At 50.8% G+C, this 27,894-nt stretch overlaps 7 protein-coding genes across 9 annotated transcripts; 4 read left to right on the top strand and 3 right to left on the bottom strand.

Moving 5' to 3' along the window:
• Positions 1-887: 887 nt before the first annotated feature.
• Positions 888-1,349, bottom strand: LOC117015338 (histone H2B type 1-N). The gene has a single exon (XM_033093943.1). It carries the CDS (start codon positions 1,323-1,325, stop codon positions 945-947), a length of 381 nt encoding a protein of 126 aa, XP_032949834.1. The 5' UTR covers positions 1,326-1,349; the 3' UTR covers positions 888-944.
• Positions 1,350-1,592: 243 nt separating this feature from the next.
• Positions 1,593-2,004, top strand: LOC117015326 (histone H2A type 1). Its single transcript, XM_033093930.1, has one exon. The coding sequence runs from the start codon at positions 1,611-1,613 to the stop codon at positions 2,001-2,003; it is 393 nt and encodes a 130-aa protein (XP_032949821.1). The 5' UTR covers positions 1,593-1,610; the 3' UTR covers position 2,004.
• A 1,159-nt stretch (positions 2,005-3,163) lies between these two features.
• On the top strand, positions 3,164-4,977 carry LOC117015315 (histone H3.1). The gene has a single exon (XM_033093919.1). It carries the CDS (start codon positions 3,282-3,284, stop codon positions 3,690-3,692), a length of 411 nt encoding a protein of 136 aa, XP_032949810.1. The 5' UTR covers positions 3,164-3,281; the 3' UTR covers positions 3,693-4,977.
• A 1,934-nt stretch (positions 4,978-6,911) lies between these two features.
• LOC117015350 (histone H4) lies at positions 6,912-7,335 on the top strand. The gene has a single exon (XM_033093958.1). It carries the CDS (start codon positions 6,926-6,928, stop codon positions 7,235-7,237), a length of 312 nt encoding a protein of 103 aa, XP_032949849.1. The 5' UTR covers positions 6,912-6,925; the 3' UTR covers positions 7,238-7,335.
• A 1,358-nt stretch (positions 7,336-8,693) lies between these two features.
• LOC117015344 (histone H4) lies at positions 8,694-9,127 on the bottom strand. Its single transcript, XM_033093953.1, has one exon. The coding sequence runs from the start codon at positions 9,092-9,094 to the stop codon at positions 8,783-8,785; it is 312 nt and encodes a 103-aa protein (XP_032949844.1). The 5' UTR covers positions 9,095-9,127; the 3' UTR covers positions 8,694-8,782.
• A 3,531-nt stretch (positions 9,128-12,658) lies between these two features.
• H1-1 (H1.1 linker histone, cluster member) lies at positions 12,659-13,330 on the top strand. Its single transcript, XM_033093914.1, has one exon. It carries the CDS (start codon positions 12,686-12,688, stop codon positions 13,328-13,330), a length of 645 nt encoding a protein of 214 aa, XP_032949805.1. The 5' UTR covers positions 12,659-12,685.
• A 1,668-nt stretch (positions 13,331-14,998) lies between these two features.
• Positions 14,999-26,425, bottom strand: TRIM38 (tripartite motif containing 38). Of its 3 annotated transcripts, XM_033093876.1 has the most exons (10): positions 26,315-26,425; positions 24,748-25,286; positions 22,645-22,740; positions 21,353-21,583; positions 20,438-20,460; positions 20,235-20,347; positions 19,823-20,000; positions 18,412-18,528; positions 17,546-18,195; positions 15,003-16,305 (listed from the first exon to the last, which is right to left on the bottom strand). In XM_033093876.1, exons 2-9 carry the CDS (start codon positions 25,156-25,158, stop codon positions 18,180-18,182), a joined length of 1,185 nt encoding a protein of 394 aa, XP_032949767.1. In that variant the 5' UTR covers positions 25,159-25,286; positions 26,315-26,425; the 3' UTR covers positions 15,003-16,305; positions 17,546-18,179. The 3 variants fall into 3 exon arrangements, with proteins under 3 accessions (XP_032949766.1, XP_032949767.1, XP_032949765.1); XM_033093875.1 differs by having other exon boundaries at positions 14,999-18,195; XM_033093874.1 differs by lacking the exons at positions 15,003-16,305; positions 17,546-18,195 and having other exon boundaries at positions 19,036-20,000.
• Positions 26,426-27,894: the final 1,469 nt, after the last annotated feature.

Below are 27,894 nucleotides of genomic sequence, written 5' to 3'. Positions count from 1 at the left end.
TTTTGTAATAAGTCAACAGCTGATTCTCCCTGCTCTTCAGTCCCCCGACCCCGAATCAACACCTGGCCCATTGACTCGTCTCCCACAACCAAGGGCCACTCCGGTATTCTGGGGATTATTTTTGGAGTCCCGGAAGTTTGAAAAGGTTTACAAAGAAAAGCCAGCACAAGTTGTCCACACGCCCCCCGACCGCTGTCAGCCACAAGGAGGCGCCAGATAGGCAAGGGCGGGAAATTCAAACCCTTTGTCCCCGCTAGAGCTGGAGGCCACCCTCTCCACCCTTCAAGTGGCATCCCAGAACAGCCCAAGACCCAGGAAATGGGACCCCGGATTTCTGGGATGCAGGAAAAATTCAAACGGCTTTAGCTTGCATGTGGCCATCGGTAAACCAGAGAAATCAGAGCAATCTCATCTGTAAACCAGGACCTCGAGACATTCCCACAATAGTGCCCACGGTAACCACGGGCGATTTTGCTTGTTTTCGCCAAAACCCAAGACTAGAGTGAGTTCCAACCCCAAAAAGAGACGCCCACCTGTCCTTTGTGCCACAGGGACCCTTCCTCCACCAACCCTACGACTGCCTGGATCGTGCCTTAGTCCCTACTCAGCAAGAGTTTAACCGCTTCATTACCCCGAAACGTGCCAAGACAGCTACTGAAGTACAGGTATAAACACCGGGAGGCTTAGGGGTACATGGAAGGTTTGGGAACCAGGAGTGCAACACTACAGCAGTGTATTTCGGTTAAAGGCAAATGAATGACCTCCCAGTTGAATCTCGCCTGAGTTTGCCTCAGTAAGTCCACTTTCTTACCAGCAGGTTCCACAAAACTCAACCTATATATAGCAGTTATGCCACTCAGAAATAGCAGTTACAGCTCTCCTTCGAAAAAATGGGTGGCTCTGAAAAGAGCCTTTGGATTCAGCAGTGCTGCACAAGCACGCACTCACTTGGAGCTGGTGTACTTGGTGACGGCCTTGGTGCCCTCGGACACGGCGTGCTTGGCCAGCTCCCCGGGCAGCAGTAGGCGCACGGCCGTCTGGATCTCCCGGGATGTGATGGTCGAGCGCTTGTTGTAATGCGCCAGGCGCGACGCCTCGCCCGCGATCCGCTCGAAGATGTCGTTGACGAACGAGTTCATGATGCCCATGGCCTTGGACGAGATGCCCGTGTCCGGGTGCACTTGCTTCAGTACCTTGTACACGTACACCGAGTAGCTCTCCTTGCGGCTGCGCTTGCGCTTCTTGCCGTCCTTCTTCTGCGCCTTGGTCACCGCCTTCTTGGAGCCCTTCTTAGGGGCAGGCGCAGACTTGGAAGGTTCAGGCATAGCTCTCCCCACAACTCTAGAACAGCTTATAGACTGCAACAACTGTATAGACCGCACAGCACATGTGTTTATATACAGTCTTCTATGTAAATGAAGAATGAGGAATTCTCATTTATGATTGGATGATCGGCACACCCTCATTTTTTCCCCTTTCCATTGGATAGACGATATTTTAGCCAATCAATTCTCTTACTAGCTCATCCCTACACTGTCTATAAAAGAGTTACTTAAGCATGGCAGTAGTTCATCCCTCTTTACACACTTTTTGTAAGGATTTAAATTGGCATGTCTGGACGCGGGAAACAAGGAGGCAAGGCGCGCGCCAAGGCCAAGACGCGCTCGTCGCGGGCCGGCCTGCAGTTTCCCGTGGGCCGCGTGCACCGGCTGCTCCGCAAGGGCAACTACGCCGAGCGGGTCGGGGCCGGCGCGCCCGTGTACCTGGCGGCCGTGCTGGAGTACCTGACGGCCGAGATCCTGGAGCTGGCGGGCAACGCGGCTCGCGACAACAAGAAGACGCGCATCATCCCGCGCCACCTGCAGCTGGCCATCCGCAACGACGAGGAGCTCAACAAGCTGCTGGGCAAGGTCACCATCGCGCAGGGCGGCGTCCTGCCCAACATCCAGGCCGTGCTGCTGCCCAAGAAGACCGAGAGCCACCACAAGGCCAAGGGCAAGTAGAAGCGACCTTAACCGGCAACATTTGCAGTAGCTCTAATCTGAACCAAAGGCTCTTTTCAGAGCCACCCACTTTTCCACTAAAAGAGCTTGCATATTCTTTAACTTAGGCTGATAATTGACAATAACATTTACTGCAGTTGGTCCCTAGATATCAGTAAACACCCAGAAAAGAGAAAGTGATACCCACTTGGAAATTGTAACAAAAACGAAAGTTACCATCGGCCCATTAGAAACACAGATACTTTGTCACAGGTAATTAAGGCCCTAATGGTTAAACCGTGAGAAAAAGATCAGGGGGAAGAGCAATCCTTGGTCAAAAGTGAGTTTTAGACGTAAACCTAGTAACCTACAGAGCAATAAAACCGCCCTTTCTAAACCCTTTCTTAGTTTTGAGTCTTAATAGGGCAACTCATCTGCAATTCGCTCCTCTCCACCTCTGCCGGGTCTTAATCACTTGGAAACAGGAATGCCATGCTACCTATCCCGGAGACCTGTACTTTAGGCCAAGCTTAACACGGGCTTCAGCGGGACTTGAAAAAGGCGCACACAGGAATCTTGTACCATATACAAGTCTGAGGATTTTTTTCTTAACCCCATTTCACACACACCGCAGTGGAAATTTTGAAACGTAGTGGATGGAGTGCTTTTATATGAGGGTGCTATAGTTAGTGGAAAGTAAATACGTGTTCATGTAGTTCTAATATCAAAAGTGAAATTATTTCAGAGTAATTTCTAATATCAGACAATTTACTAGTCGTCTTGATGCATTTAGAAAAGCTACGAAAACCTTGGAAGATCTCTGAAAGATCTCTAAAGAGAAATGAAGTTGACGTGATATAGCCTTCCTGAATTTGAGTGAGACTAAAAATAATTGGCCAATCATCTGGCTCGCGCCTTTTCAAAACGATGAAAAGAAAACCAGTTTCAGGTGCCAGAATTTAAAATTTTCCTCAGCAAACAGGATACATCGTTGTAATATTTACATTAAATTCTGCTCAGAAAAGGAAAAGAACGTTGTAAAGAAACGACATGAAAACAGTAGAAGCGAGAACGATTGAAAACATCAGAAGCTACGAGGGTGGGTGGCAGGAAGATGATAATTTTCGGCCTCAACACACTGGTGGCTCGTGATCAGGAAGTGTGCGCCGCTACCAACCAATACGGTCCCTGCGAGGCGTAATGGACAGATGCCTGGCCCAATCAGAGCGGGACTCTCTTTATATAAACTGTTGTAGGTTTCTGCCTTTAGCATAAGTTAGCTGGTCTCCAGAGGTCTCTATGGCTCGCACGAAGCAGACTGCGCGCAAGTCCACGGGCGGGAAGGCCCCGCGCAAGCAGCTGGCCACCAAGGCGGCCCGCAAGAGCGCTCCTGCCACCGGCGGCGTCAAGAAGCCGCACCGCTACCGGCCGGGCACGGTGGCGCTGCGCGAGATCCGGCGCTACCAAAAGTCCACGGAGCTGCTGATCCGCAAGCTGCCCTTCCAGCGCCTGGTGCGCGAGATCGCGCAGGACTTCAAGACGGACCTGCGCTTCCAGAGCTCGGCCGTGATGGCGCTGCAGGAGGCGTGCGAGGCGTACCTGGTGGGGCTGTTCGAGGACACCAACCTGTGCGCCATCCACGCCAAGCGCGTCACCATCATGCCCAAGGACATTCAGCTCGCGCGCCGCATCCGCGGGGAGAGGGCCTAAATTGCATCCACTACCGAGAGGTAACCTAAAATCAACCCAAAGGCTCTTTTCAGAGCCACCTACAATTACCATGAAAAGAGTTGGGCGCAAATTGCCGTTAAACTTAGTTCAAGCCACGTATTAAGTGATTTAACAATTCAGCTCAGGCTCACTGTACTGAATGTGCTGGGCTTGACTAATATACATACGGTCATTTAAACTCTGTTTAACTTATAATTTGCCCTGTAAATCTAGCCATTCCTATATTTGGTGACAGCCCTCAGAAGCCGTTGACACAAGCCCTCCACTGTCTCCAACCGAGGCTGGGTGCTGGACCTACTATGGGTAACGCAGGGTCTGGGTGTCCTGTAACTTTGGCTGACAGCACCGAGTGGAGTCCCCAGCCTGGGTCTTGCGGTAAGCACTGGAGGCCCTTCGTGAGTGAACAGGTGTCATCAGAGCTCCGTGTCGTGGCAAGAACTACACAGCCCGGCTTTCCAAGCAGTTTATTCATCAACTACAGTCTTGCTCAGAAATTGTCAGTTATGGAACCCAAGAAATACCTGCACAAATACCTGGAATGTAGCTCAGTGCAGTATTTTTACATCTTAAAGCAAAATTGCTAGTGAAGATAGCACCAAAACGTACCTCCCACGTGAGTGGATTGACAGGATTATTAGACTCCCAGTCTTCATTGTAGCAATTCTGTATCTTTCCCAAATAGTGTTACTTTAAGGTTTAAGGCAAGGAGACAAGATTTTAACCAAAAAAACGGGTGGTGTGGGGGAAGAAACAAAACCATCCCTGTACCTGAAAGTTCTTAATGGCAATTTGTAATTGCTTGAAAGTGGCAACAGATTAGCAGTTCCACTTACACATGATCACACAAATTCCATACATCCATACAAGTGAATCCTACTAGCAATAAAAAGGGAGGCTATTGATATACATAACAAGCTGGCTGGGTCTCAAGGGCATAACTATTAGTGACAAATGACCAGTCTCAAAGGTTACATGTTTTATTACATTGATGTAACATTTTCAAAATGAAACCAGAGATGGATAACAGGTTAGTGATTGATCCAGGACGGGAGAGAAAGGTGGGTGCCTGTGAGCATGAAAGGGTAACATACAGAGTTCCTTGGTGATGATGGAACAGTTTTGTTCCAGCTCTGCGGTGGTGGTTCCAAGAATCTACTCACGGGAAATTGCACAGGACCCTCCTCACTTACACACAGACGCGTAAATGAGAGCATGTGAAAACTGGAGAGAACTGAATAAGGATAATTGTGTAGGATATCACCATTAGGGGAACAGGGTTCAAAGGACTCTATTTGAAATTAAGAAATAAGAAATTTAAAAAAAAAAAAGCTGTAACAATTCTTTAGCCTTTGCTACTTTGTATTGCTTAGGGTTCTATGGCTTCCTTAACAAATTAATGGGATTCTTTTCGTAAAACAGCAGTTTGTTGCTTTTTTCTTAGTTATGACATCCATTTGGTTGGGATTCGGTTCATTTATGTTGGTACATGATTTTGGAGATATTGCTGCCCCTACCTCAATTGGAAATTGAGTTTCAAAAGTTAATATTTGTAATCTCAAATTTTCTGATGGATACTTGGTTGAGTTAACCCATCAGACTTAGAAGAGTGTGCTTGGTACATCATAAATGCACAATGGTAAATAAGAAAACATCACAGACCCAAAAGGGCGTCGTGCTAAATGCCCAAAATACCCAAATCATACCTGATCTAACTGCAGTTTCAAACTCAGAAACATAATCAACCAGTCTGGAATTTTCTGGTCAAGCACCACTAAGCAGTATGTCTTGTGAGCCCTTTCTAACCCCTCCTTCACCCAAAAGAGTCAATCTGCATGATAAAATCTTTCTCTGTCTTCTTCACCCTCTGAAAAGATGTACAGGCCCAAGAGTAAGCCTTTCTTTTGTTAATAGCTCCCTTGCCCTGCCCTTGTCCCTCTGAAAACTTTCCATTTTTAGAGCCCCTCAGATGGCTATTCTAGGTGGTAAATGAGATGTTGCCTGATTCATGAATTGCTTAATAAAATTAGATCTTCCAATTTACTCAGCTCAATACTTTTCTGACAGTACAGATCATCTCCTATTTTGAACACTCTTGCATTCCAAAGACATATCTTAATGGTCTCATATACTAGCTTAGCATTTTTTTATAATGCAAAAAGATAGGAATGCCCACATTTTTATTAATATTTTTGGCACTTGCATAAAATCCCTTTGCCTAGCTTCAGAGTTGAGGAGAGCTGTGCTGGAATTCCACGCAGCAGCCCCAGGAAACAGACAGTCTCCCCTCCTCCCTGTGTCTTACTTAAGAGGAACAGCATTAGCCCCTAGCAATTTTCATCCTTTCCCTCTTCAATCCTTCGTTTTTCAAATGCATGTACTCAGTGTAAATGATAGCACTGGACATATGGTGTTATATGGGAAACGTCTTCAAATCCTTCCATGTGCTTTCATCCTGTCTGTAATTTATAAATCATTTGTTTTTAAAAGCAGAAAACCAGGGCAATGGATAGGAATTTATTGTCAACGAACTAGATGCCAGTCATTCTGCTTTTACAACAACTCAGTTATCAACAAGAGTTTGTCCTTTTTAGTGACAAGACCACTAACAGATTAATAGACACGAGACCATTAACAACTTGACAGCAGCCGCTCAGGGATTCCAAACCCCAAGCCTGGTTGGGTTGCTTGGAAATATTTTTGCCAATTCCTTTTTTAGTATGCAAGTAGGGTTTATTAGTGATACATTCTCAGGGAAGAGAATGGGCCTAGCGGAGGTGAGGGAGAGGGAGAGAGAAAGTAAGAGAGAGAGAGAGAGAGAGAGAAAGAATGAGTAGGCCAGAGAGCAGGGGCATAAAAAAAGAAGCTGCCAATCCCGTTTCTTGGGATTTGGGCCTTGTCAAATCCCATTCAATTCCAGTGTGGAAAAGATCCAAGAATATGTATGGGATGGACAGATCTACAGAGAGAGAGAGAGAGAGAGAGAGAGAGAGAGAGAGAGAAAGGAGGCAATTCCTGTACGTGTTTGGCACCCTGATTAGAATTTCTTATTATCACCAGGAAATCTTCGATCCCCGCGTTTACTAGGGGCGGGGACTCAGGGCGGTTTCCCGCCTTCTCCTGTCTTTCGGTTTCAAACGAGGTCCTCCCACTTGTTATTTAAGAGGCTGCAGCGGCCAGTGTCTGGCAGACGTCCCGGAGTCTGGTTCTTCATCATGTCTGGTCGCGGCAAAGGCGGTAAGGGGCTCGGGAAGGGCGGCGCCAAGCGCCACCGCAAGGTCCTGCGCGACAACATCCAGGGCATCACCAAGCCCGCCATCCGGCGTCTGGCCCGGCGCGGCGGCGTCAAGCGCATCTCCGGGCTCATCTACGAGGAGACCCGCGGGGTGCTGAAGGTGTTTCTGGAGAACGTGATCCGGGACGCCGTCACCTACACGGAGCACGCCAAGCGCAAGACGGTCACCGCCATGGACGTGGTCTACGCGCTCAAGCGCCAGGGCCGCACCCTCTACGGCTTCGGGGGCTGAGTCCGACCCCGTAAGCTCGATTTTTGCTGCAAAACCAAAGGCCCTTTTCAGGGCCACCGAACTACTCAAAAGGAAAAGCTGTGACAACCATTACCTAAGTCTTGGGCTTCTAAAGTTAAATGCTGTCATTGAGTTTAATGGTGAGACATCGTTTCCGTGATTCGGTAGTGAAAGGAAATTTGGCCAGACCCCTGTAAGCACGTAAGTCCCTTCGTCGACAGTGTTTTCCCCAGTTAGCCCCATTCAGTGGATGCAGAAATGGCAGGAATAATCCAACTCAAAAAGTGAAAACATAAGTGTCGTGAGAGGTTTGAGTCGCTTCCGGAAACTGCCGGTGCAGGAAGGCTCATTCATGAGACCAATGCCCAGAGCCAGGTGTAGTGAATGTTTAACTTGTCCTTGTAGTTTGTTTCTTAAGCAGGCATCAATACTTTTCTCAAAGATACAGATTTTTCAGTTGGCTGAATTATTCTGAGGACCTACTTTTAAAAACTTTTTATAACTAAATTGTAGTGTTTGAGTTGTCCATAATAAAAAACGAGGGGAAAAAAATGTTAGAATTATTGCAGGCAATTACGAGGAAGAGCGGGCATGCGTAGGGCGGAGGGAGGTGGCCGAGAGCCCCCCGCAAGCCTGGCTCGCAGCAGGGAGCTCCTCCTTTACACCTGCCAAGTTCGGCCCTCGGGCTCCGGGGAAGTTACAGGCCCGAGTTAGGACACCGGCTCCCGGGTCTGGTAACTACAGGGAGCGGTAACTTATAAACTGCTAGGCCTCGGGCTTAGGGAGGGGCCCAGCCTGAGAACGGGAATCAGCAAGGCCCAATTAGCGCCATTTAACCCCAAGGACCCAGGTTTGGGGGTGACGGCACTAACGCCGTGCCTGGGGAGGGTGGTGAGAGGGGAGGACGGTGGGGAGGGGCACCGATCCTTCCTAACATGGATCCAGGCCAACATTATTAGGAATGAACACCCAGCGTTTTGCTGGCAACATCAGGTTTTAATCATCTGGTTTCTGTGGGCGGCTGGCAGAACCCTCGCAGGTTTCTGTAGTTTGTCCGCTTATTGGATGACCCCGGCCTAACGAGCTCGGCGGCGTTTCCAGGACTTCCCGTCACTGCATACTGCCTCCTCGGCGGCACCGCGGCCCGTAGTGAATCCTCTCACAGGGATAAGGGGTGGATGGGGGACCCTGCCAGAGCAAGTTGGGGGCTCTGGAACTCAACTTCCTCCATTGGGAGCCTGGAATTGGCAGGTAACCCGGCCTACTTACTGCTGCCTGACCCGCCAGAAGCCTCTCCTCCCCGATAGGCTGGGGGGGGGGGGACGTTTGTCCTGGGTCCCTGCAGTCTGGCCGAGGACTGTCGTGGAGTTGTCACCATCCCGTCTGCAGTCGTTGCTAACGGCAAACACCCGCTGGAATTAAACCCAAAGACACGACCAGAGAAACCAGAGCACAAAGGCAGCGCACAGCTCTTCCCTAGATGCAGTGGGCGGCCCTGAAAAGGGCCATTGGTTTTCTGCAGAAAGCGAGCTTGCGGGTTCGGACTCAGCCCCCGAAGCCGTAGAGGGTGCGGCCCTGGCGCTTGAGCGCGTAGACCACGTCCATGGCGGTGACCGTCTTGCGCTTGGCGTGCTCCGTGTAGGTGACGGCGTCCCGGATCACATTCTCCAGGAACACCTTGAGCACCCCGCGGGTCTCCTCGTAGATGAGCCCGGAGATGCGCTTGACGCCGCCGCGCCGGGCCAGGCGCCGGATGGCGGGCTTGGTGATGCCCTGGATGTTGTCGCGCAGGACCTTGCGGTGGCGCTTGGCGCCGCCCTTCCCGAGCCCCTTACCGCCTTTGCCGCGACCAGACATGGCTTTGCAAGTAGCGAACTAAAAGCAGGAGACAAAAGGGTGAGTCGTTCCTTATATAACTACTTCTTCCCCTTAATCACTCCTCCCCCAGTAGAAAGGGAATGAAAAGCCCGCCGGCGGGAAATGTGACGTCAACAGCCTCCTCTCTTAACCCCTCCTCCAAATCCAGGAACTCCAAAGGGGTGGGAGGATGCGCCGGAGCCCAGCTCGAAGGAGCGTTGGCCTTTGCATTAACTACTTTGAGGACCTAGGAGGAATAAGTTCACGTTATGGTTCCAAAAATATTTTAAACAGGAGAAAATGCTTCAAAGGGCATATTATTTCACAGGAGAATTTGGGAATTGCAAAACACCAAGATTAAATTTAGAAATGAAACTTTAACAGTTGATAGTTACCGACTAGCCAGGTTTTAAGGGCTTTTACTTGTATGTTTTGCTTTTGTAAAGCTTTGTACACTTCCTGTTCACCTGTTTTAAATGATGCTGCTGAGGCCGTATTTTACCTTTTGAAATGTCATTTCTTTCGCATTCCTAAGATTTCACTGGCTCTCTCAGGACTTAGGTGGACAATAACGTTTTTAACATTTGTGAGACCAGCTTGTTTCCCTAGGCAAGGACTTATAGAACCCATCAGCCGGCAAAATATTGTCTATTAATACCTTTTCATTTCCAAGCTTAAGACTAGTTATATTAATCGAGGCAGGCAGGCAATGGTTTTTACAGCCACTTTGAAAACGTGGGTGGCTCTAAAAAGAGCCTTTGGGAACGAATGGGTGACTCTGAGGTTCAGGCCCTCTCCCCGCGAATGCGGCGCGCGAGCTGGATGTCCTTGGGCATGATGGTGACACGCTTGGCGTGGATGGCGCACAGGTTGGTGTCCTCGAACAGCCCCACCAGGTACGCCTCGCACGCCTCCTGCAGCGCCATCACGGCCGAGCTCTGGAAGCGCAGGTCCGTCTTGAAGTCCTGCGCGATCTCGCGCACCAGGCGCTGGAAGGGCAGCTTGCGGATCAGCAGCTCCGTGGATTTCTGGTAGCGCCGGATCTCGCGCAGCGCCACCGTGCCCGGCCGGTAGCGGTGCGGCTTCTTGACGCCGCCGGTGGCAGGAGCGCTCTTGCGGGCTGCCTTGGTAGCCAGCTGCTTGCGCGGGGCCTTCCCGCCCGTAGACTTGCGCGCCGTCTGCTTCGTACGAGCCATATCAAGTAAGTCTTAGAAATGTGTACCAAGCATCTAAGGAGAAGCCGCTGCCTCGTTACTAGTATTTATAGGACGTGCAGTGTAGTGATTGGATGAGACAAATGCTTAATTATTACGCTCCAGGCTCTGATTGGTGAATCTATACACTTTCCAACAACCGTGCATTTTATTGTTCTAGTCTATCTTTTGCTCTTCCTTTCACTTTTGTTTTCTTACCCCATCTGATTTTCAAAATCTGAATACAATACTTTGAGCATTCCATTTTCGTAAAACTAAAATAATTGGATTAATTGGTACTCTAGCTTTTCAATTCTGTGTATCTCCTTAGTTCTTGGGAAAGAAATGGAATTGCCCCCCAAAGTACACTACCTGCTCCATAACCCAATATTGGATGACAAGTTTCTGAAACCTATTATGTAAAGGACCCTTTGCATTGCTAAAATTTACTGAAGAACTTTGTAACTGCAAGACAATCTTCAGCAGATTCAAACAAAATAAAAACAGTAGTGTTTACAGGAATATTCCCTGTAATTAGGCACCTTTTGGTTAAATGTTTATGCTCTAAGTTGTACACTTAGACGTTTCTGAAACTTATGCTTCCTAAAGCCTATAGTATATTTTCCCAGGTGCAAAAAGGCTGAGACTGTCACGTTCTCCAGCCCCGCAGCAGGGTACACAGCACACAGGTCCAATCACTGGGTTCTGGACTGCGAGGGCACCTTGCCATTTAATAGTAAGACTCCATGTTACAGTTCAAGGTTGAAAATTTCGAATATAGTACTTACATATTAAGATAAGGTGGAGGAGATTCCACTTCTCAAGTCGTTGTCTCCATTATAGGGTGCAGCCATTTAGAAAACAGATCTAGAATTCTTCATTTGCGTATTGGAAAGCTGCTTAACAAAGGACGTACATAAGGCAGATACCATTTCAATAAGAGTTTTGAATGTAAATAGTATTTTCACCTTAAGAATAATGAATAGTAAATAGCTGCCTTCATTATTCTAAAAATGGTTTGTCTAAATCTTTTAAAAAATATTTATGTAGGAAACCTTCCAGTCTTGGAGGAAGATTGTATACCTGTAGTATTATAGTTAGCTATCCTTCAAACTAAGGCACCTATGGTCAGTTGTCCTCGTCCCATTTCTTAGAAATTACGTGATGCATTTTGAATACACACTCACAAGAAAATGGGAGGCAGGAAAAAGTAGAGCGGATGGAGGAAATGTGACTGGGACCACGACATTCCTGGCTGCCACCTGGTAACCAGCTCCTGTATTGCTAGGGAAACTGGAAGCGCAGATTAGCAGGCCTCGCGGACTTGTTTGAGAACCGCAGCGGAGCGCGCGGGAACGAGACTTACCAGCCTGGATGTCCTGTTGCCGTGGTGCGAGGAGCAGGGGAGGGGGGCATTTTACCCTGTCATTGGTATTGTTAATCTTGCAGCCGCACAGGATAAGGGAGATTGTCTTAAATGTTTTCCTCTCACTTCCATACTTAAGGCAACGTGCACCTCTGCACAATGCCCTTTGGGGAACCGTGCTGTCCCCGGGAGCTTCGTTAATGCTTCTGGGACTCTAGGTTTTGAGCTTCCGAAATGTGTCGACTTGGATATGCGCATAGGGAACACAGGTTTCAAACCTTAGCGCTCGTTTGATGTTTGTTGTAAGGATTATAAGACATCGAAAACTTATGATGTGCATTGGGATGTAGGAATAAATAGGAATTACAGAAACTACACATTAAGTTTCCCACACGTGCAGTTTGAGTGCTAATTGTGGTATTAGCGTGTTCTCGTGTTTCCTACGGTCCTCCTTTGACGAAAATACATAGGTCATGTCGTTCTGCAGCGCTGCGGGATAGGGAAGTGGCACTGATGAGAATTGGTCTCAAACCTGCAAAGCAGGCCTACACTCCGGGCTTTCCTGTTGTCCTCAGCCATTGAATACCGCCTCTCAAATCTATTATGATTACAAACGAATGTCCTTGAGAATGCTTCCGCTAGGTGAAGTTTCAGGTGAAGATGCTTGGATTCTCAAACACAGCCCCCTCCCCCAAAAATACTTAAAAGAAAACAACTACTATAAAAGAAAGTGGCATCTTCTGATGTTTATGTGCTCCTCCCTTGCCTAGTATTTCGCCTAGTATTTCCATCTCCACCAGGCCAAGGAGGTTGCTTGGGCGCGAGGCTGGCACCGGGAACCCCAGGCCTGGCGCCACTGGCTCCTTTCGGAGCCGTGGAGGAGCCTGGCGCGCCGGAGGCGACAGGGGGCGCAGGGGCCGGCGAGCACCAATCACAGCGCGTTCCTGCCCTATAAATAGGGGCACCCAGTACTGTGGTGTCGTTCTGCCTTTCTGGTTTCTGTAGTCGATTGTGCCCTTTTCCTCTGTCAGCATGTCCGAGACCGCGCCGCCGGTTCCAGCAGTTTCCAGTGCTCCTGAGAAACCTTCCGCCGGGAAGAAAACCAAGAAGCCCGCCAAAGCTGCGGCTGGTCGCAGGAAGCCTGCGGGCCCCTCCGTCTCCGAGCTGCTTGTGCAGGCCGTCTCCTCCTCTAAGGAGCGCAGCGGCGTGTCGCTGGCCGCGCTCAAGAAGGCGCTGGCGGCCGCCGGCTACGACGTGGACAAGAACAACAGCCGCATCAAGCTGGGTCTCAAGACCCTGGTGAGCAAGGGCACCCTGGTGCAGACCACAGGCACCGGCGCCTCGGGCTCCTTCAAACTCAACAAGAAGGCGGCCTCGGGGGAGGCCAAGCCCAGCACCGCGAAAGTTTCTGCAAAACCCAAGGCCATGGGCGCTAAGAAACCCAAGAAAGCCACTGGAGCTGCCGCCAAAAAAGCCGTCAAGAGTCCGAAAAAGGTTAAAAAACCTGCGGTGACCAAGAAGCCCTCCAAGAGCCCCAAGAAACCCAAGGCTGTGAAGCCCAAGAAAGCAAAGAGCCCTGCCAAAGCTAAGGCTGTGAAGCCTAAAGCGGCCAAGGCGAAAGGGACCAAGCCAAAGACCGCTGCGAAGCCCAAGAAGGCGGCACCCAAGAAAAAGTGAACTTTCAGTGGGAAGCTTGTTTCCATAACCCAACGGCTCTTTTAAGAGCCACCAACATCTCCAGAAAAGGGTTTTAATAGCACTTCTACGCCTCGTACTAGCCCCCCTGCAAAGTTTTCATGCCAGGTTGCTCCACACCCGTCAGGTCAGTGCATCGTAGGAAGTTTCTCCCCAATGGACAAAGCAAGTGTTTAGGTGCTCCAGGTAGTTTACAGTGCAGCCAGACTTGGGAGCCACTTCCTAGTCTGAAGGCTCTGGGGAACTCCCAAGTTTTAGTCGTGGATAGTACCTGTAGCCATGATGGGACCCCTAGCCCTGTCTGCAGGATTTCCCTGGGGCTCTCAGATCAAAGCGGGATCAATATCGCAGAAGCAGTTTTTCCCAAAATTGGGTGACCCTGAGAAATGCTTTTGGGGTGATCAGTGACTCACTGGTGTGGATGGTAGAGGGGTTGCTGTCCACCAGGTGGGCCTCTCACGCCTGCACATCTGAAGGCGTAATGCTCCTTGTGAAGCCTGACTGCGTAGATTTGCTGGCTGTCCCTTAGTTTCCGGCCATGGTCTGGACAAAGGAGCTTGGGTGCAATGGAGTTTTAGAATTCAAGTCCAAAAACCCTTACCCAGTTTCTGTTGATAGAAACAACTGTCTTGAGTAGATAATACTTGAAATCCTCTAATAATTTCTGCAATTCTTCACATTAGATCCCTTGAGTTTTTCCTAGTCATCAGGAAATAATTTTATTGTTTTGTTTCCCTTAATATGAATACTAAGCATTTCATTTTCTTTTTGTAGTACATTTGCTAAGAATTCCCAATGTGAAGTTGAATGTTAGCAGGTACCCATCTTTAGTTCTTGGTTTTAATTAATATGGTATTAAGTGTCCTGAATATTTGCTATTAATATTTGGTATTTACATTATATTTAAGTTACCTGTAATTCCTCCTTAATTTTTTTTTTTTTTTTTGGCTTACAACAAACATTTATTTTCTCAGTGCTGGAGGCTAGAAGTCTGAAATTAGGGTGCCAGTATGGTCAGGTGAGGGTCCCCATCCAGGTTATCTCCTCACAGGACCTTTCCTTGGTGTGTGAATGCAGAAGAGGGAGGAGGAGGGAGAGAGAGAGGGGGAGAGAGAGCTCTATTTCACTGTTAAAACACGTGAATGGCTGCTAAACTTCTTCATGTATTCATATAATCATACGGTGCTTCTGGTTTTTTTGACAAGTTTTGGGGAGGCAAGAGTCGAATTGAGGTGGAGCTATAAATTTGGGAGTCAGTGGTGTGTGGGTGGTATTTAAAGCCAGGAGACTGGCTGAGGTCACAGAGAGGGGACTGAGGTAGAGAAGAGTAGAACTATGTTACCTGTTTCTTGTGCTACATTCGGTACTAGTTCAGAAGCACGTGTCCAGAATTTAGCAGTGTCCTGACTGGAAAGAGCCGGGCAGAACCGGACGCGCAAGTGACCGTGATACTGGGAAAGACTGTATCATAGAGCAGCAGTGACTGTGGAGAGAAAGCGATGGATTTAAGAGATCGTTCTGCGGCAGAAACAACTGCGTAGATGTGGGGATGAGCGGTAGCACAGTCAAGACTACAGCAGAGTTTTTACCTGAAGCAAGCAGATCCCTTCTCCAAGGGGGTGGGGGGGCACTGAAAGAGAAGCTGACTTGGAGAGCAGGGGTGGGTGTAAGGTCCTGTGTTCAAAGTGACTTCCTAGAGTTAGAAGAGTAGAGGACGTGGGAGGTGTCAGCCCAGGTGCAGTCAGGAATCAAAAGCCACACTGAAATTTGGCATAAAGAATTGGACGTAAATGTTTGTTAATCGTCAAAACACAGAAGAGGCCAAAGGGAGACACAAGTATCACTGAGACAGTAACAGTCCAGAGCAGCCACAGATCTAGGGCTGGGGAATAAGGAAGATGCTTCGAGGAGACTCCCAGAACCAGGACCCAAAGCTGTGGGGAGCCGATGCTGACCCCACTGGTGCTGGTGTCTGTGGAGGCGCCATCAGGCTGGCTTCAGGCACGTGGGAGCCCTGTAACAAGCCACGTGCTGTTCAGTTAGATGAAACTGTCCCTGCCAGGATGAAGCCTTGCTGTGGTGATGTCAGCACAGGTGGGAGTACACAGGTAGCACATGGGGGGCCTTTCTCGCCCTGCCAGCCCCCAGTGCCCCCTGCTGGCAGAGCCTAGGGTGTGGGGCTGCTGGCAAAGCAGAAAGGGGGTTGCTGTCACAGCTCCAGTCCGCCCCGCAGAGGACAGAAGCAGCTGGATGGTCATCAGCAGCACAGGGTGGTGTCAGATGCCACTGCTGCTGGTCCCAGGCTGCGACACCACCCTCTGATCCCTGTACCCCTGTCCGTACTTTGGAAGTAGTGCCTTCGGTATATTCTGTTCAGTAAACCTTTCAGTTTACCTTTTTCCTGTTGGGATTCTAATTCGGCATTCTTCCGATTCGCAGGACTCAGAGTACAAGGTGGAAGCTGGCATTGCACTGATTGCTTCCACGGTCCCCGTGAAGGCCAGAGTGAGATAGCTGCTGAAAATGGGGGCTGGCGGGGCAGGGAGGGGCGCCAGGCATTGACAGGAGAATGTCTGAAATAGCTGCCATGTGGAATGCACTTTCCACAGGGTGGAGACTATGCCTATTCAGCACCCGATGCCTATATCACACAGTGGGTGCTTTATGAGTATTCGTTGATGAGTAAAGTGGATGTGCAGCAAATCAGAGAGACTCAGTGACACTGGTGGGCAGTGCAAAAGACCCAGGTGAGGCCCCTAGCCACGGGTTTACACCGTGTAACAGAAAGTTAACAGTAAATATGCTTCGGTATTGCATCAGAGTCTGCAGATGCAGGGATGGGCTTTAACTGTGTTTCGATCGCTTTGGTCGTCATGTACTCAGAGTCAAAAATTAAGAAAGAATGTGAGTCATGTCTTGGAGGCCTGCCTGTCCGGCAAGTTCCAGGAAAGATGTTCCTGGAGATAATACAAAAATGTGGTTAGTTAAGCATAAAGCAATGATAGCTTAAACAATAACAATGGTCATAGATGTTTAGTTTCTATCTTTTGCTTTAAAAATAACTAGTATCTTTGCATATGTGATTCCAGTCCGGGCCTTGACAACGTCATAAAATAGAATTGTCTTCAGTTTTCAGATTGAAGGAAGAATTGAGGGGTCAGCAGTCCCGAAGCTGGGAACCCTGGTGCCTCCCTAGACAGATTGCTCCTGGCTTTGGAGCTGGGGGTTGGGTGTGGGTCTCACTGGCATCTCAGGGTTCTTTCCTCCCCTCCTGACAGTCTGAGAACTAGGGAAGCTGGCGAATTTACTCCTTAAGGACATTCCTTCTGAAATGTTCACACTTAAACACACGGTAAAAATGAAGTAAGAATGTAGCTACACAGCATTGAGTGGCCCAGGTCTTCAGCCCATTGGGCGATTTCTGAGTCTTGGAGCCGCATTATAGGGTCAGCTCAGAGGTAGGAACTCAGTGAAGGAGGCTGGCATCTCAGTGAAGTTTTTCCGTAAAGCACAGTGAGCATGAGAGTCCCCCTGTTCAGCAATGACCACCAGGCTGATTATACATTTGAGCCCAATTAGCCACCAGGAGTCCTTCTTAACAGGCCCATTCATTCTCTGGGATGACAGAACTATGCACTGCACTAAGTATAGTGAACCTTGAGAAAGACTATATCTCCCAAGAAGGATTCCTCAAGGTCAATTGGGTTCATTCACAACCCGAGTCTAGCAGCCATTGCTGACACAGGCCTTTCAAGCATGCAGCATTCCAGGAGAAAAAGCCACAGACTGCAGTCAGCTTTCTGCATTGGGTTCCTGCCAGCTGAGCCCATGCTTATAAAGGAGATCCTGGAATTGTAACTCGACCAATAGCCTGAGGCCTGCCCCTGTAGCTTCATTTGCATCTTTACCAACTAATCAGAGTGGCTCAATATCAACTAATCAGAATGTGTGACTCTGACCAATCATGACAGTGCTGTTTGGACCAATCAAACTGCAAATTTGGATTCCTCATTTGAGTAAAAATGGACCAATCAGGGACCAGGGTGACATAAGTGGGCCTCCCACTACCCTGGGGACTCCTGTTGACTTTGAATTAATGGCAGCAAACTTTTGTTGACAGTATAAAGACAAAGATTGTAATCTCTATAAAACTTAATTTCCTCATCAATGCAATGGAGATGTTAATCCCTGATTTACCCATTGTTTTGAGGCCAATCCTTTGTTACCATGGCAGGTAGAGCTTTTTATCAGTTTCTCTGAATGGCTTTGTGGATCACTGGTGGATGCTGGACGCGGGTATGCCCCAGGACCTTTGGGATTGCACTGCCCACGTCCCTCAGTCGCCTTCTCTGCATCACTGCTCTCCCTTTCTTTAGAGCCTTTCTTACTTCGTGGAAGGATCCAAATGCTTCTTTCTGCTGTCAGCCTGTCCTGCTCATCCTGGCTGGCTTTGCTCACATATTGTAAAGGCTGTTTTCGTATCCATGACCAAGATTTTATGAGAATGTAGAATTTGTCCTAGAATTTTGTGACACGTTTTAGTCATCGTTAATGTGCGTGTTTTGGTGATTTCATCATGGTCCTGTCATTAGCCAACACTGAGTTCGAGGAGAATAAAAGCAGCAGATTGTAATTGGGATTTAAAAGTGGCTTAGAGAGGACTTCTTGCCAAGTCCCTTGGGTGATCGCTCTCCATGGTGACTCAGAGGTGAAGCTCATTCCCTGCTGTGGCTTGTAATAGCAAATAAGAGCTGGTTTTCACAAGGTTTGTTATATGCATTCCTCTGGTGCTGTCTCTGGGTTGATAAGGGTCTAGGCTTCTCTCTGGTGATTAACTTCTGTCTTTCCTGGCACAGAAAGGAGGGGGGACACCTTTACAAATCTGTGTCCTGCTTTTAGGCAAACGGGGAGGACAGAGAGATTTTCTTGTATCTATTTTTTCTCAACTGCCTTCGGCTCAATATAAATCTTATACTAAAGTGACATATGTGGGGTGGTATATTCTGCTACTCTTCACTTTCGAGTTGCACCCAGCTTCTATCAGTGTGGCTTTGAGAACTTACCACGCGGGGGAGAGTGGGTGATAGCCTGACCCCTTCCATGTCTTTCTCTGATGGTGGTGGACACCCAACCAGGCCTCGACACTCCAAAACAACTTGCTTGCTTCACTTCCCCTGTTTCTAGAGAAAGGAAGTGAGAGAACTGCAAAATTAGTGAAAATCAAGTTTTATATTGATCATAAACTATCAGAACGTTTACCGATTTTGTGACACATTTTAGTCATTGTTAATGTGTGTGTTTTGGTGATTTCATCATGGTGCTGTCATTAGCCAACTCAGGTCTGATAATTTAGGTTTGACATGGGATGCACATTTCCAAGTAAATCCACATAGAGTTCAGACCTATTGGTTCATATCTGAATCATAATCTAGATGGCCAGCAAACATGACAGCAGTAACTATTGACTGAGATTAGAAATATTTCAAGATACTGGTGCTAGCACAGTGTGGAGAACATCAACTTCTATTCCAGGACTGCGTCTCCCAGCAACACTCATTTTCACCCTTCATCTCCTCCCCCTTCGTAGCACCTCACTGAAAACCCACCTCTCCCGCACCTGGCTTGGTTACCGCAGGTCTGAGCCTCTGCGCTCACGACCGCCCAGAACCGTGGCTAAAGCTACTCACCAGTGCATTAGTGCTCACAAGTCACTGCTCTGTTGATTTTCCTGCAGCGGGCCGAGACTTGCAGCTGTCCCTCATCCCCCAACGAGATCAAATAGCGTCAGACAAACTGGGAGGACTCAGACCTGACCTCTGGGTCACCTTGCTGGTCAGCCGAGGACTCTCGGAAATCCAAGCTCTGACCCCATGGGAGGGGGATGGAGAGGACAAGGTCTGGTCACTGGTATTATCTTGCTCCCCTCCAGACTGACGGACCGTGTTGTTTTCACAGTCCTTACGTCTATTCATTCAATGCACATTTATTCACGACCCACGAGAGGCCCCACCCACAATGTGCTAGGTGCAAGGAAATAGCCGGGAAGAAAACAGAGCAAAATTCTGCCTCACAGGATTTATATTTTTTTCTCGATTCTGCTGAAGCCAAGAGGGAGACTGCGTCTTTCCTCACTCATCTGGGGGTGGCAGGAACAAAGGAGAACAGGGATGAACATGGAAATAGGGCCGCAGCTTCCCCGAGAAGGAGGTCCTTGGAAAGGTGAAGATGTGGGAAGTCATGGTCATGTTGTAAAAGGACACGGCTCCCGCCTCATAGTCCAGGAAAACGCCCACCAGCAGGGGCCGCTCCCGCAGCGGCAGGGACGTGGGGGGGGACGTCAGCGCCTCGTAGCCCTCCTTCCTGCACAGCCTGATTCCCCAGAACCCGGATTGGGAGTTCAGCCTTATGCGAATATCCCTCTTCACGTCTTCCCTACAAACTCCTATTTCCCACTGAATTCCTTCTCCCACATACACTTCAAAGTAATGTCGTCCCGAGGTGAAGCCCTCGCGGCCCAGGATACAGGGGTAGGCGGTAAATCTCCCGCAAGATTTGCCCACATCATGCTGGGGGGTTCCCATAGTCACTTGTCTCTGATCCACAGACAGGGTTAATCCACGATGAGCTGTGTCTGGATCCAGAGTCACGTTGACTGAAAGGAAAAGGAGAAGACATGGTTTTTGTCCCCAAGAGCAGAGTGAATTTGAAATAAAACCAGGCTGTGCTCAGCCCTGAGCCTTGTTCCTGACCAGCTGTGGGAGCTCATGCAGATCACCCCGCGAGCCTCACTTGTGACCTAGAAGTAGCAATGACCCGCCTGTCCCACAGATTGGTGGGGGATGGATGAGCACGTGACGCTTGGTGCCTGGAGGACGCCCTCACATACCTTGATGGTCCCTTAACATCTGCGTCACATCAAAGTACAGCTCAGAAACATCGCAGACAGTCTGAATCTCCAAAGACGGGGCCTCTGGCTTGTCCAGCGTCATAGCCCTGCTCCTGGAACGAGCAGAGTGCGGCCATTTCTTTGTGGCGTGTCCCATCAGCTCTGTGTCCTCATGCCCTTTCCTGCATTCCCACAACACTCACCGCTTCAAAGCGCCTCTCACATCCTACAGAGAAACAAAGATGAAAGGTCAGTGTGGGGACATCAAGGTTCCAGGGGTTTGGCACATGTGTCCACCCTCTAGGAACAGTCCTTCCAAAGGAACACAGAGAGGGGCCCTGCCTTGGGTACCGTGGGGGCCCAGAAGGGACGGTGCCCACCCGGCCAGGTTGTGCATCATGGCGTGATGCTGATTCACCTGAGTCTGTGTCGTCCTGGCTGAGGGCCGTGGGAGCTTGCAGGCTGCTTGGGGAGCAGGGCAGCTGCTCCCCCATTCCCCCTCTGGCAAGACTGGCTTTCATTTACCTAACACTTTTCTGAGTGAACCCATAGTAGAGATCACTTATCATAAAGCCCCAAGGCGGGGCCACCATGTTGGTGGCAGCAGTTGGTGGTGGAGCTGCCACCGTATGTTGTCAATGGTGTGACCTGCAGGCCTATTAGGGGACCTGGTGTGCGCCACCCCGATGGGCCCTAAGAGTCCGGGAACCAGGGATGTTGTAAGCAAAACAGGGCAAAGGTTCCCATCCTTTTTGCTGCCCCACCTCCCCACCCACAGTCCCCTGGACGAGTATTTCAGGAGACTGACGCATGGGTTCTGGGCACATGGACGAGCCACTGTGAGCGGAAGTGACCCCAAGGTCTCTTCAGCCAAGCAACTCCGCATATGCATCCAGAGGGGGCATGTTGTTCTGGTTCACGTAAAGACACCTACAGACTAGTGAGGCACCTAGCAGACCTTGATCCGCACTAAAAGAAGTGCCACTTCAAAGTCCCCACCTATGTGCCACCGTGAGCAAGGCAGGCGGGCTCGCCAGTCTCCCACGCTGCCTCACCACTGTCCCCTCCACTCTCAGGGACAGACCCCTCCTTCCCTTCCTCCCAGTGTCCAACCTCACCTGCAGCAGCTTCTGGGCTGAGCCTTGGCACCTATCCTCCAGGTCCTGGATGTGGCTCTCGAGTTCACACGTCTTGTGCACCAGACTGGCCTCATTGTCCCTCAGCACATTCAGAGTCTGCTCCTTTTCCTGCTCCAGTCTCCACAGGTAAGACTTCTCCTCCTCCTGCAGGAAGCTGTGCAGGTCCTTGAAGTCAGCCTGGATTTTCTGTCTCTGAAGCTCCACCTTTCTCTGGAGTCGGAAAAGGGTGTTTAGAAGGAGGAGCCAACCCGTGTGACCAGAGACAGATGAGTGATCAACAACGTGTGGCACAGACAGCGGAACACTTTTCAGCCATAAAAAGGAGGGAATTCGGACACGTGGTACCTCATGGAGGGGCCCTGAAGACGGGATGCGAATAAAATGACCAGACACAAGTGGACACATTTGTGTGATCACACTTATGCAAGGGACCTGGAGTCGTAACATCATAGGGACGGACAGAAGAATGGAGGTTGCCAGGAGCTGAGAGGCGGGGTGTGGGCGTAAGAGTTCAATGGGGACAGAGCTTCAGTTTGGGGTGAAGAAAAGTTCTGGAGGTGATCGGTGCTGATGTTTGCACCACAATCTAAACGTACTTAATGCCACTGCACTGAGCACTGAAAAATGGTGAAAATGATCAGGACAGAGGTGGAAGAGACCTGTGACCCAGGCACGAGGGCTCAACGGCCAACCAGTGATGGGTCACATAACTATTTCCATGAAGGAATGCATGTCTGACCATGGAAATAGTCAGAGACCCAGAGTCTGCCGTGGTAAGGCTGTGGGCTCTGGCAGCAGACGTGATCGTCCTTATAAGTGAAACTCATATCCTTTAGCAGACATGACCTGAAGTCAGTGACTGTCCACCCGCACTTGGTTCCTGAGCCTGTGAGGCTGAGAGCAGCACCGTGCACGGTGGTGAATGTGCCAAGGTAGTGAGGTTGGGGCCTTTAAAGTAGGACGGTCCTCGGAGGTGCTGACATTGGAAACCCATTGAGGACGGCTCTGGGTAAGCAGACGCACCCACTCTGCTTCTGACCGAGGGGTCAGGAATCCCAGCCAATTACTACTGAAAGGCCGAAGGGGTAGGAGACAAGTTCTCAAAGATGTAGACCACAGGAGCGTAAAAATGAATCACGGCTTCTTCTTGGGGTTCCACCTGTGTGGTCTGGTTTAGTGGGAACAAAGCCCCTGTGTTTTGCCCGATCAGCCCCTCTGCCTAAGCTCTTGAAATGGAAAAGAGCTTGAGACCAATAAACCCCAATTCTTACGTTCCACTCCGTTATTTGCTCGGTCACGAACGCTTTCCGATGCATACACTCCTTTTCCAGTTCTCTCAAATTTGTCACAGCTTCCTGGAGATCTTTCTGTAGGAAAATGCAGTGAACGAAGTCAATTCAGTTTGGCAGCTCCTCACTGGGCACCCCGGGGGACCCTGGGCATCCGAGACCGTTGGAATGACACCGCGTGTGTACCACGTCCTTACAGTGTGCGGGGAGCCTGCTGAAGGCTGTATGTGCAGTGACATGTCTGACGCCCTGGACACGCCTGAGCACTGGTCGGCTTCTGACGTCATTCAGTGCTGCAGAAACTGAGGTGAGGAAGGGGTCACGTGACTTGCCCAAGGTGCTACACCTGGGAGGGGGTTGGACTATGATCCCAAGGTCACCTGCTGAGGTCCAGCCCCCACGTCCATCCTGCCAGGGAGACGTGGCACAGAACACGATAATGACCATCTAAGAGAAGATTTGAGAGAACTGTGCTGACCCCGACGTGGCCAGTGCTCTGGCACACAGTGGCGCCCTGGGTGTGTCTGGTGAGTTGGGAAGGAAAGCCCAGGACACTGGCTGATGTTGGTAGAAGCACTTCGTGGAGGAGGGGCGCTGTGGTACCTTTCGAAGGATGGACCCGTGAAGCCAATTTAAAATGAGTTCGTGTCCATATCAAGCTTTCAGGTTATTTTTCAAAATAGTTTCTCACGTTCGCATGGAAAGCAGCTTGAAACAGGTCCAAACTGAAAGAAGGAGGTCCTGTCCTCTGTCACCCGACAGCACACTCACCATGTGCCCGTGTTGGCGAGAAAGGGCCCTGGTGCTTGTTAGGTAAGGGCTGGGTGTACCTGCTGGGTGCTGAGTGCTATTCCAGGCTTTGCTTAGGTGACTGTACTTAAAGCTTGTGACAGCTTCCTAGGCATGTGTGTGGTGAGGGGGGCTGCTGTTGTCCCCATTTACAAATGGGGACATGCAGACATTAAATAACTGGCCAGAGTCACCCATCGAGTCAGTGGCAGAGCTAAGGTTTCAAACCCACAATCCGAGTCCAAGGCTCAGAACCGTCACCCTGTGGTGTCCCTTTTCAAGCTACCTGGTGGGAAATGTCTCCATTCCTGTAATGAGCTGCCCATGGAGTTTGAGGAAGGGCTGCCCAGGGACATGTCCTGATGGACAGCCCAGGACGTGATACAAGCTCACCTCGGCCTCGTGGGGGATGGAACAGGAACCACCCCCCTACCCCCCCGGGACATTTTCCTCAAATCTAGGCAGGGCAGAGAAGGGGTAAAGCAGCAGGACGTGTCCTCTCCCTATGTCCCCACAGCCAGGGTCAGCTTCCTCCACAGCCATTTCCACGTCCTTCGGCCCCCTTCCTGAATCTTGCTGACAACCGTCCTCTCCTCCCTTCTTATAGGAATGATCAGAATTTTACTCCTTGACATTCCTTCTGTTTTGTCACTGTGAGAAAGCTCTTTTCAGTGTCTACCTTCATTCTGCATATGCAAGTGCCCGAGGCCAGGACCACCCTGCACTTGGATGTGGACCTGAGCTGGTACCTGCCTCTCAGGTACGACAGTCAGCCCAGCTCCCACGGCTGTACTTTTCCCTGTGATCCGCTCGGCCTGGCACGCCCTCGCTTCCCTCCACACTTCTGTATACAGGGAAGTTTTATGTGCCCTTCAGGAGTCATCCCCATCACAAACCAGGGGCCTCCGGGAAGTCCTTCTGCTGGTCTGTCTTCCCTGGTTTGTCTGTGGGATGCCTGAAAGATGGTATGTTTGTCCCCAGCGGTGCCTCAAATCTCACACACAGTGTGAGGGCAATGGAGTGCGTGGGTATGGGTTTGGGGACATTGTTCTAGTGCTGGGAGAAGGTCCTCTCTGCAAGACGAGTCTGACCGTCTCACACAAGGTCACACAAGGTCAGGATGGGCTGTGGGGACGTGACCCCCGGAGAACCCATCCTGAGCCATTTTCTAGAAGAAGTAGATGGGGAAAGTCATCCTTCGGGATGCAACCTTGGTGTCCGGCTGGATGACCTCAGGTCTGGGGAGCAATGAGAGTGGGGACCCGCCGAAGCCCCGTCCCAGACCCACACACTAACCTTGTAGCCCAGGCAAGCGTCTTCCACGAGCACGGTGACGTGCCCCTTGTGCTCCGGTGACCGCTCACAGCGCCAGCAGATGAGCCAGCCCTCATCCTCGCAGAACAGGTGGAGCTGCTCCCCGTGCTTTTTGCACGTTATCTCGAGGTTCAGCTCCTTCATGGCCTCAATGAGGTTCCCCAGCTGCTTGTTGGGCCGCAGGCTCGTCCTGCGGAATGGAGCCCGGCACTGGGGACAGAGGTACGTGCCTAGAGGTTGCTGCTGGTGGCCATGTTTGTCCAGGAAGTCCTCTATGCACAGCTGGCAGTAGCTGTGTCCACAGCTGATGCTCAGCGGCTCGGCCATCAGGTTCAGGCAGATGGAGCAGGTGGCTTCCTCCCTTATCCTCTCGCTGGCTGGGGCTGAGGCCATGGCTTCTCCCGAAAACCTCCAGGATCAGATCCAGGGGCGGAGAGGGAGCAGCCAGAACCCCCACAGTGACGGACGCATGTGTCACTTGGGCTGCGGTGCCACTGACCCCAGGTCCCAAGGTCTTCTCTCTGGACAAAGAGATGGAGTGGGACTCAGAAGGGCATGACCTGGGGCTGGGCCGTGGCCATCGTGTGGCCACTCAACTCAGTAAAACTACATCGGACTCAAAGTTCAGCTTCTCAGTTGCACTGGTCACATCCCGATGGCTACACTGCAGCCCAGACATAGAACCTTCCATCATGGCTGAAAGTTTTCTTGAACCAAGTGCCGAGAGAGAGACAGAGAGAGAGACAGAGAGAGAGAGAGAGCTCACCGAGGGCGTGTGAACCCTTCCTATCCTGCTCAACAATAAGAATAATTAGTTACAGCCGGTGGTCATGGAGGGTTCCATCAGAGGATCACATCGCTTGTACCCCCACCCCCACCCCACAAAGAACACAGGCACCAGGTTAATAGTCTCGTGGGGACCCCAGCAGGGTGACAGCAGAGGTAGAAAGGGCCACCAGATGGATGCGTTTGTTGTCTCTGTGATTGTCCCTGATTGAGGGGGAAAGAGAGCTGAGGATGAGGCGGTGACAGGGTCTCTGGCACCTGCCAAATGGGCGGCAGAGGGGGGACCATATCAAGGGTGTGCCAGGGACCCCAGCCCTGCCCCCCTGCCCACACCAGGCCGGTTAGAGACTGGCCTCTTTGAACTGACTGGTGGAATCAGAAATAAGCATTCAACACCAGTTACTGGAGACCCTGTTTCCTCTAACAAGTAGGGCCTGTGGCTCGGGACCAGAGAAGGTCGCCTGAAGGCTGCTCCATGGCAGGTGATTCCCAGGGACAGAGGCTGCTCAGTGGCAGGGGGGCTGTGCCCCTCCCGAGGCCCCAGGGCGCCCTGCTCAGCCTGTGCTCACCTCACATCCTGGATGCCCCGAGACTGTCTGCATGGGGCCTGGGGAAAGTGAAAGCAGACAGGGTGACAGGGGCTGATGACTGCCCAGGCCACGTCCTGGCTCTACAGCTCTGGCACACACCCTCCCTGCCACCCCCCTCCACACCCAGCTGTGGTGTCCCCCCCACAAACCCTGGCCTGGACCCTTCCCAGTACCTAGACACTGCAGCTGGGGTCCCTGGGAGCTGCCAGTCCGGACCAGGCAGTTGAGGAAGTTAACTCAGACTGGAGCAAACAGAAAGAAAATTCTGGGGGCGGGGCCTGTGGGGTGGGGCGGAAACTAGTGAACTGGCCCACTGTTTTGTACTCAGCTAGCCCTGATGGGGGCGGGGCACAGGGCTGGGAAAATATCCTCTTTTACAGCAATGAGAAAGGGACGGATTGGTCACCCTGAGCTGCTTTGTGACCCAGCACACGTCGGGGGTCAGGAAGTCTGTGCAGCTCACAGAGTTGGACTGAAGACTTTTCTGCTTTTGTCACCATCCCCATCGTGATCCATCAGACTTCCGGCAAATATCTAGTTTGCTAGTTTTAGGTCGCTTACTTTTTTATAACCACTCTTAAGAGGGTAGTAAGATAGGGTTGGTAGGACCTACTGAGGTGACAGGAATGGCTCCAGCCTGTGTCTGTCCTTCTGGTCCTCTCACTGTGTCATGACTCACCCCACCCCCATGTCCCTCTGCAGGATTCAGATACTTACCAGGACACCCAGCAATAGTCAGCAAGCCGCCAGGAGCCATGATGACCCAGCTGTAATGAAGGGCCCTGTGACCCCAGGGCCATCACTGTGCTCTGCGTCTGGTGCAGAAAAGGCTGTGGGCTTCGGGGCAGGAACTCCAACTCAGCTGCAGCCCCTCCTGTTCACACGGGAGCCAAAGGACTGTCCCTGCCCCATTCAGAGCTGTGACTGACAAGGGAAAACCAGGGCACCACCTCAGAGGAAGAGCTTGCCATACGCATAGCTGCAGGTATTAGACGCACTTACAATAAACGCACACACAACAGATGTTCGCACAGGAAATAATTTCTGCAGTGTCCCGAGGGGCCAGTCAGGGAGGCTCAACTCCCGGCAGAAGTCAGGCGTGGACCCTACCAGCTGCCGGGGACCAATGCTGGGCCCCGCGCTTGGCCGGTCAGGTGCTGACCCTGACGGTCCTGTGGGAAGCTGTGCCCTGGGCAGCACAGACGGGGCCTGGCGGGACTTTGGCCAGGCTGCTCAGGCTGGAAGCAAAATTGTGAAAACAGACCCTCTCTTTCCACCGCACGCAGGCACCTCGTCAGCACTGCCCTCTCCAGGGAGCTCACAGAGGCTCAGCCACGGTGCCAGCCAGTGCCTCCTGTGCCCTGGCACATCCTGTGGCAGACCCCGCACAGGGCAGGCCTGAAGCAGCCAGCATGCAGGCAGAGGACACAGCCACCAACTCCCTGAGATGGTGAGGGCTCCTTGTGATTCCCATGCCCTTCATTTCTGTGGCTGTGACACTGGACCCAGGCACAGCACATCTCAAATTTGTGCTGTCCAAGGATGAGGGAAAGGAAGCAAGTGAAAGCCAAGAGGAAAACAAACGACCACTAGCAACAAAGCAGCACCATTACGATGGGCTGCGTGCTGTGCCAGCTGCCCACCTTGCCCCTGTGTCCCGTGGCGTGAAGGAGAAACCGGCCCATGCAGACAGCTGCAGGTCATACAAGGTGACAGGGGCTGCAATAGGCCTCCAGAGGTATGTTCCCCGAAG

The sequence above is a fragment of the Rhinolophus ferrumequinum genome, chromosome 22 (assembly GCF_004115265.2).
Source record: "Rhinolophus ferrumequinum isolate MPI-CBG mRhiFer1 chromosome 22, mRhiFer1_v1.p, whole genome shotgun sequence".
NCBI classification, from domain to species: Eukaryota; Metazoa; Chordata; class Mammalia; order Chiroptera; family Rhinolophidae; genus Rhinolophus; species Rhinolophus ferrumequinum.
The sequence above is the reverse complement of the archived record's forward strand: the minus strand, read 5'-3'. Positions and strand labels throughout refer to the sequence as shown.

What these genes read in the sequence shown, in the direction of transcription:
- LOC117015338 (XM_033093943.1), bottom strand. Translation starts at nt 1,325, where the DNA reads ATGCCTGAACCTTCCAAGTCTGCGCCTGCCCCTAAGAAGGGCTCCAAG.
- LOC117015344 (XM_033093953.1), bottom strand. Translation starts at nt 9,094, where the DNA reads ATGTCTGGTCGCGGCAAAGGCGGTAAGGGGCTCGGGAAGGGCGGCGCC.
- TRIM38 (XM_033093874.1), bottom strand. Translation starts at nt 25,158, where the DNA reads ATGGCCTCAGCCCCAGCCAGCGAGAGGATAAGGGAGGAAGCCACCTGC. An exon ending in ACGCTTGCCTGGGCTACAAG is followed by an intron (nt 22,741 to 24,747) that starts GTTAGTGTGTGG and finishes ATTTTCCTACAG; the next exon opens with AAAGATCTCCAGGAAGCTGT. An exon ending in CAGCCCAGAAGCTGCTGCAG is followed by an intron (nt 20,461 to 21,352) that starts GTGAGGTTGGAC and finishes GTTTCTCTGTAG; the next exon opens with GATGTGAGAGGCGCTTTGAA.
- LOC117015315 (XM_033093919.1), top strand. Translation starts at nt 3,282, where the DNA reads ATGGCTCGCACGAAGCAGACTGCGCGCAAGTCCACGGGCGGGAAGGCC.
- LOC117015326 (XM_033093930.1), top strand. Translation starts at nt 1,611, where the DNA reads ATGTCTGGACGCGGGAAACAAGGAGGCAAGGCGCGCGCCAAGGCCAAG.
- LOC117015350 (XM_033093958.1), top strand. Translation starts at nt 6,926, where the DNA reads ATGTCTGGTCGCGGCAAAGGCGGTAAGGGGCTCGGGAAGGGCGGCGCC.
- H1-1 (XM_033093914.1), top strand. Translation starts at nt 12,686, where the DNA reads ATGTCCGAGACCGCGCCGCCGGTTCCAGCAGTTTCCAGTGCTCCTGAG.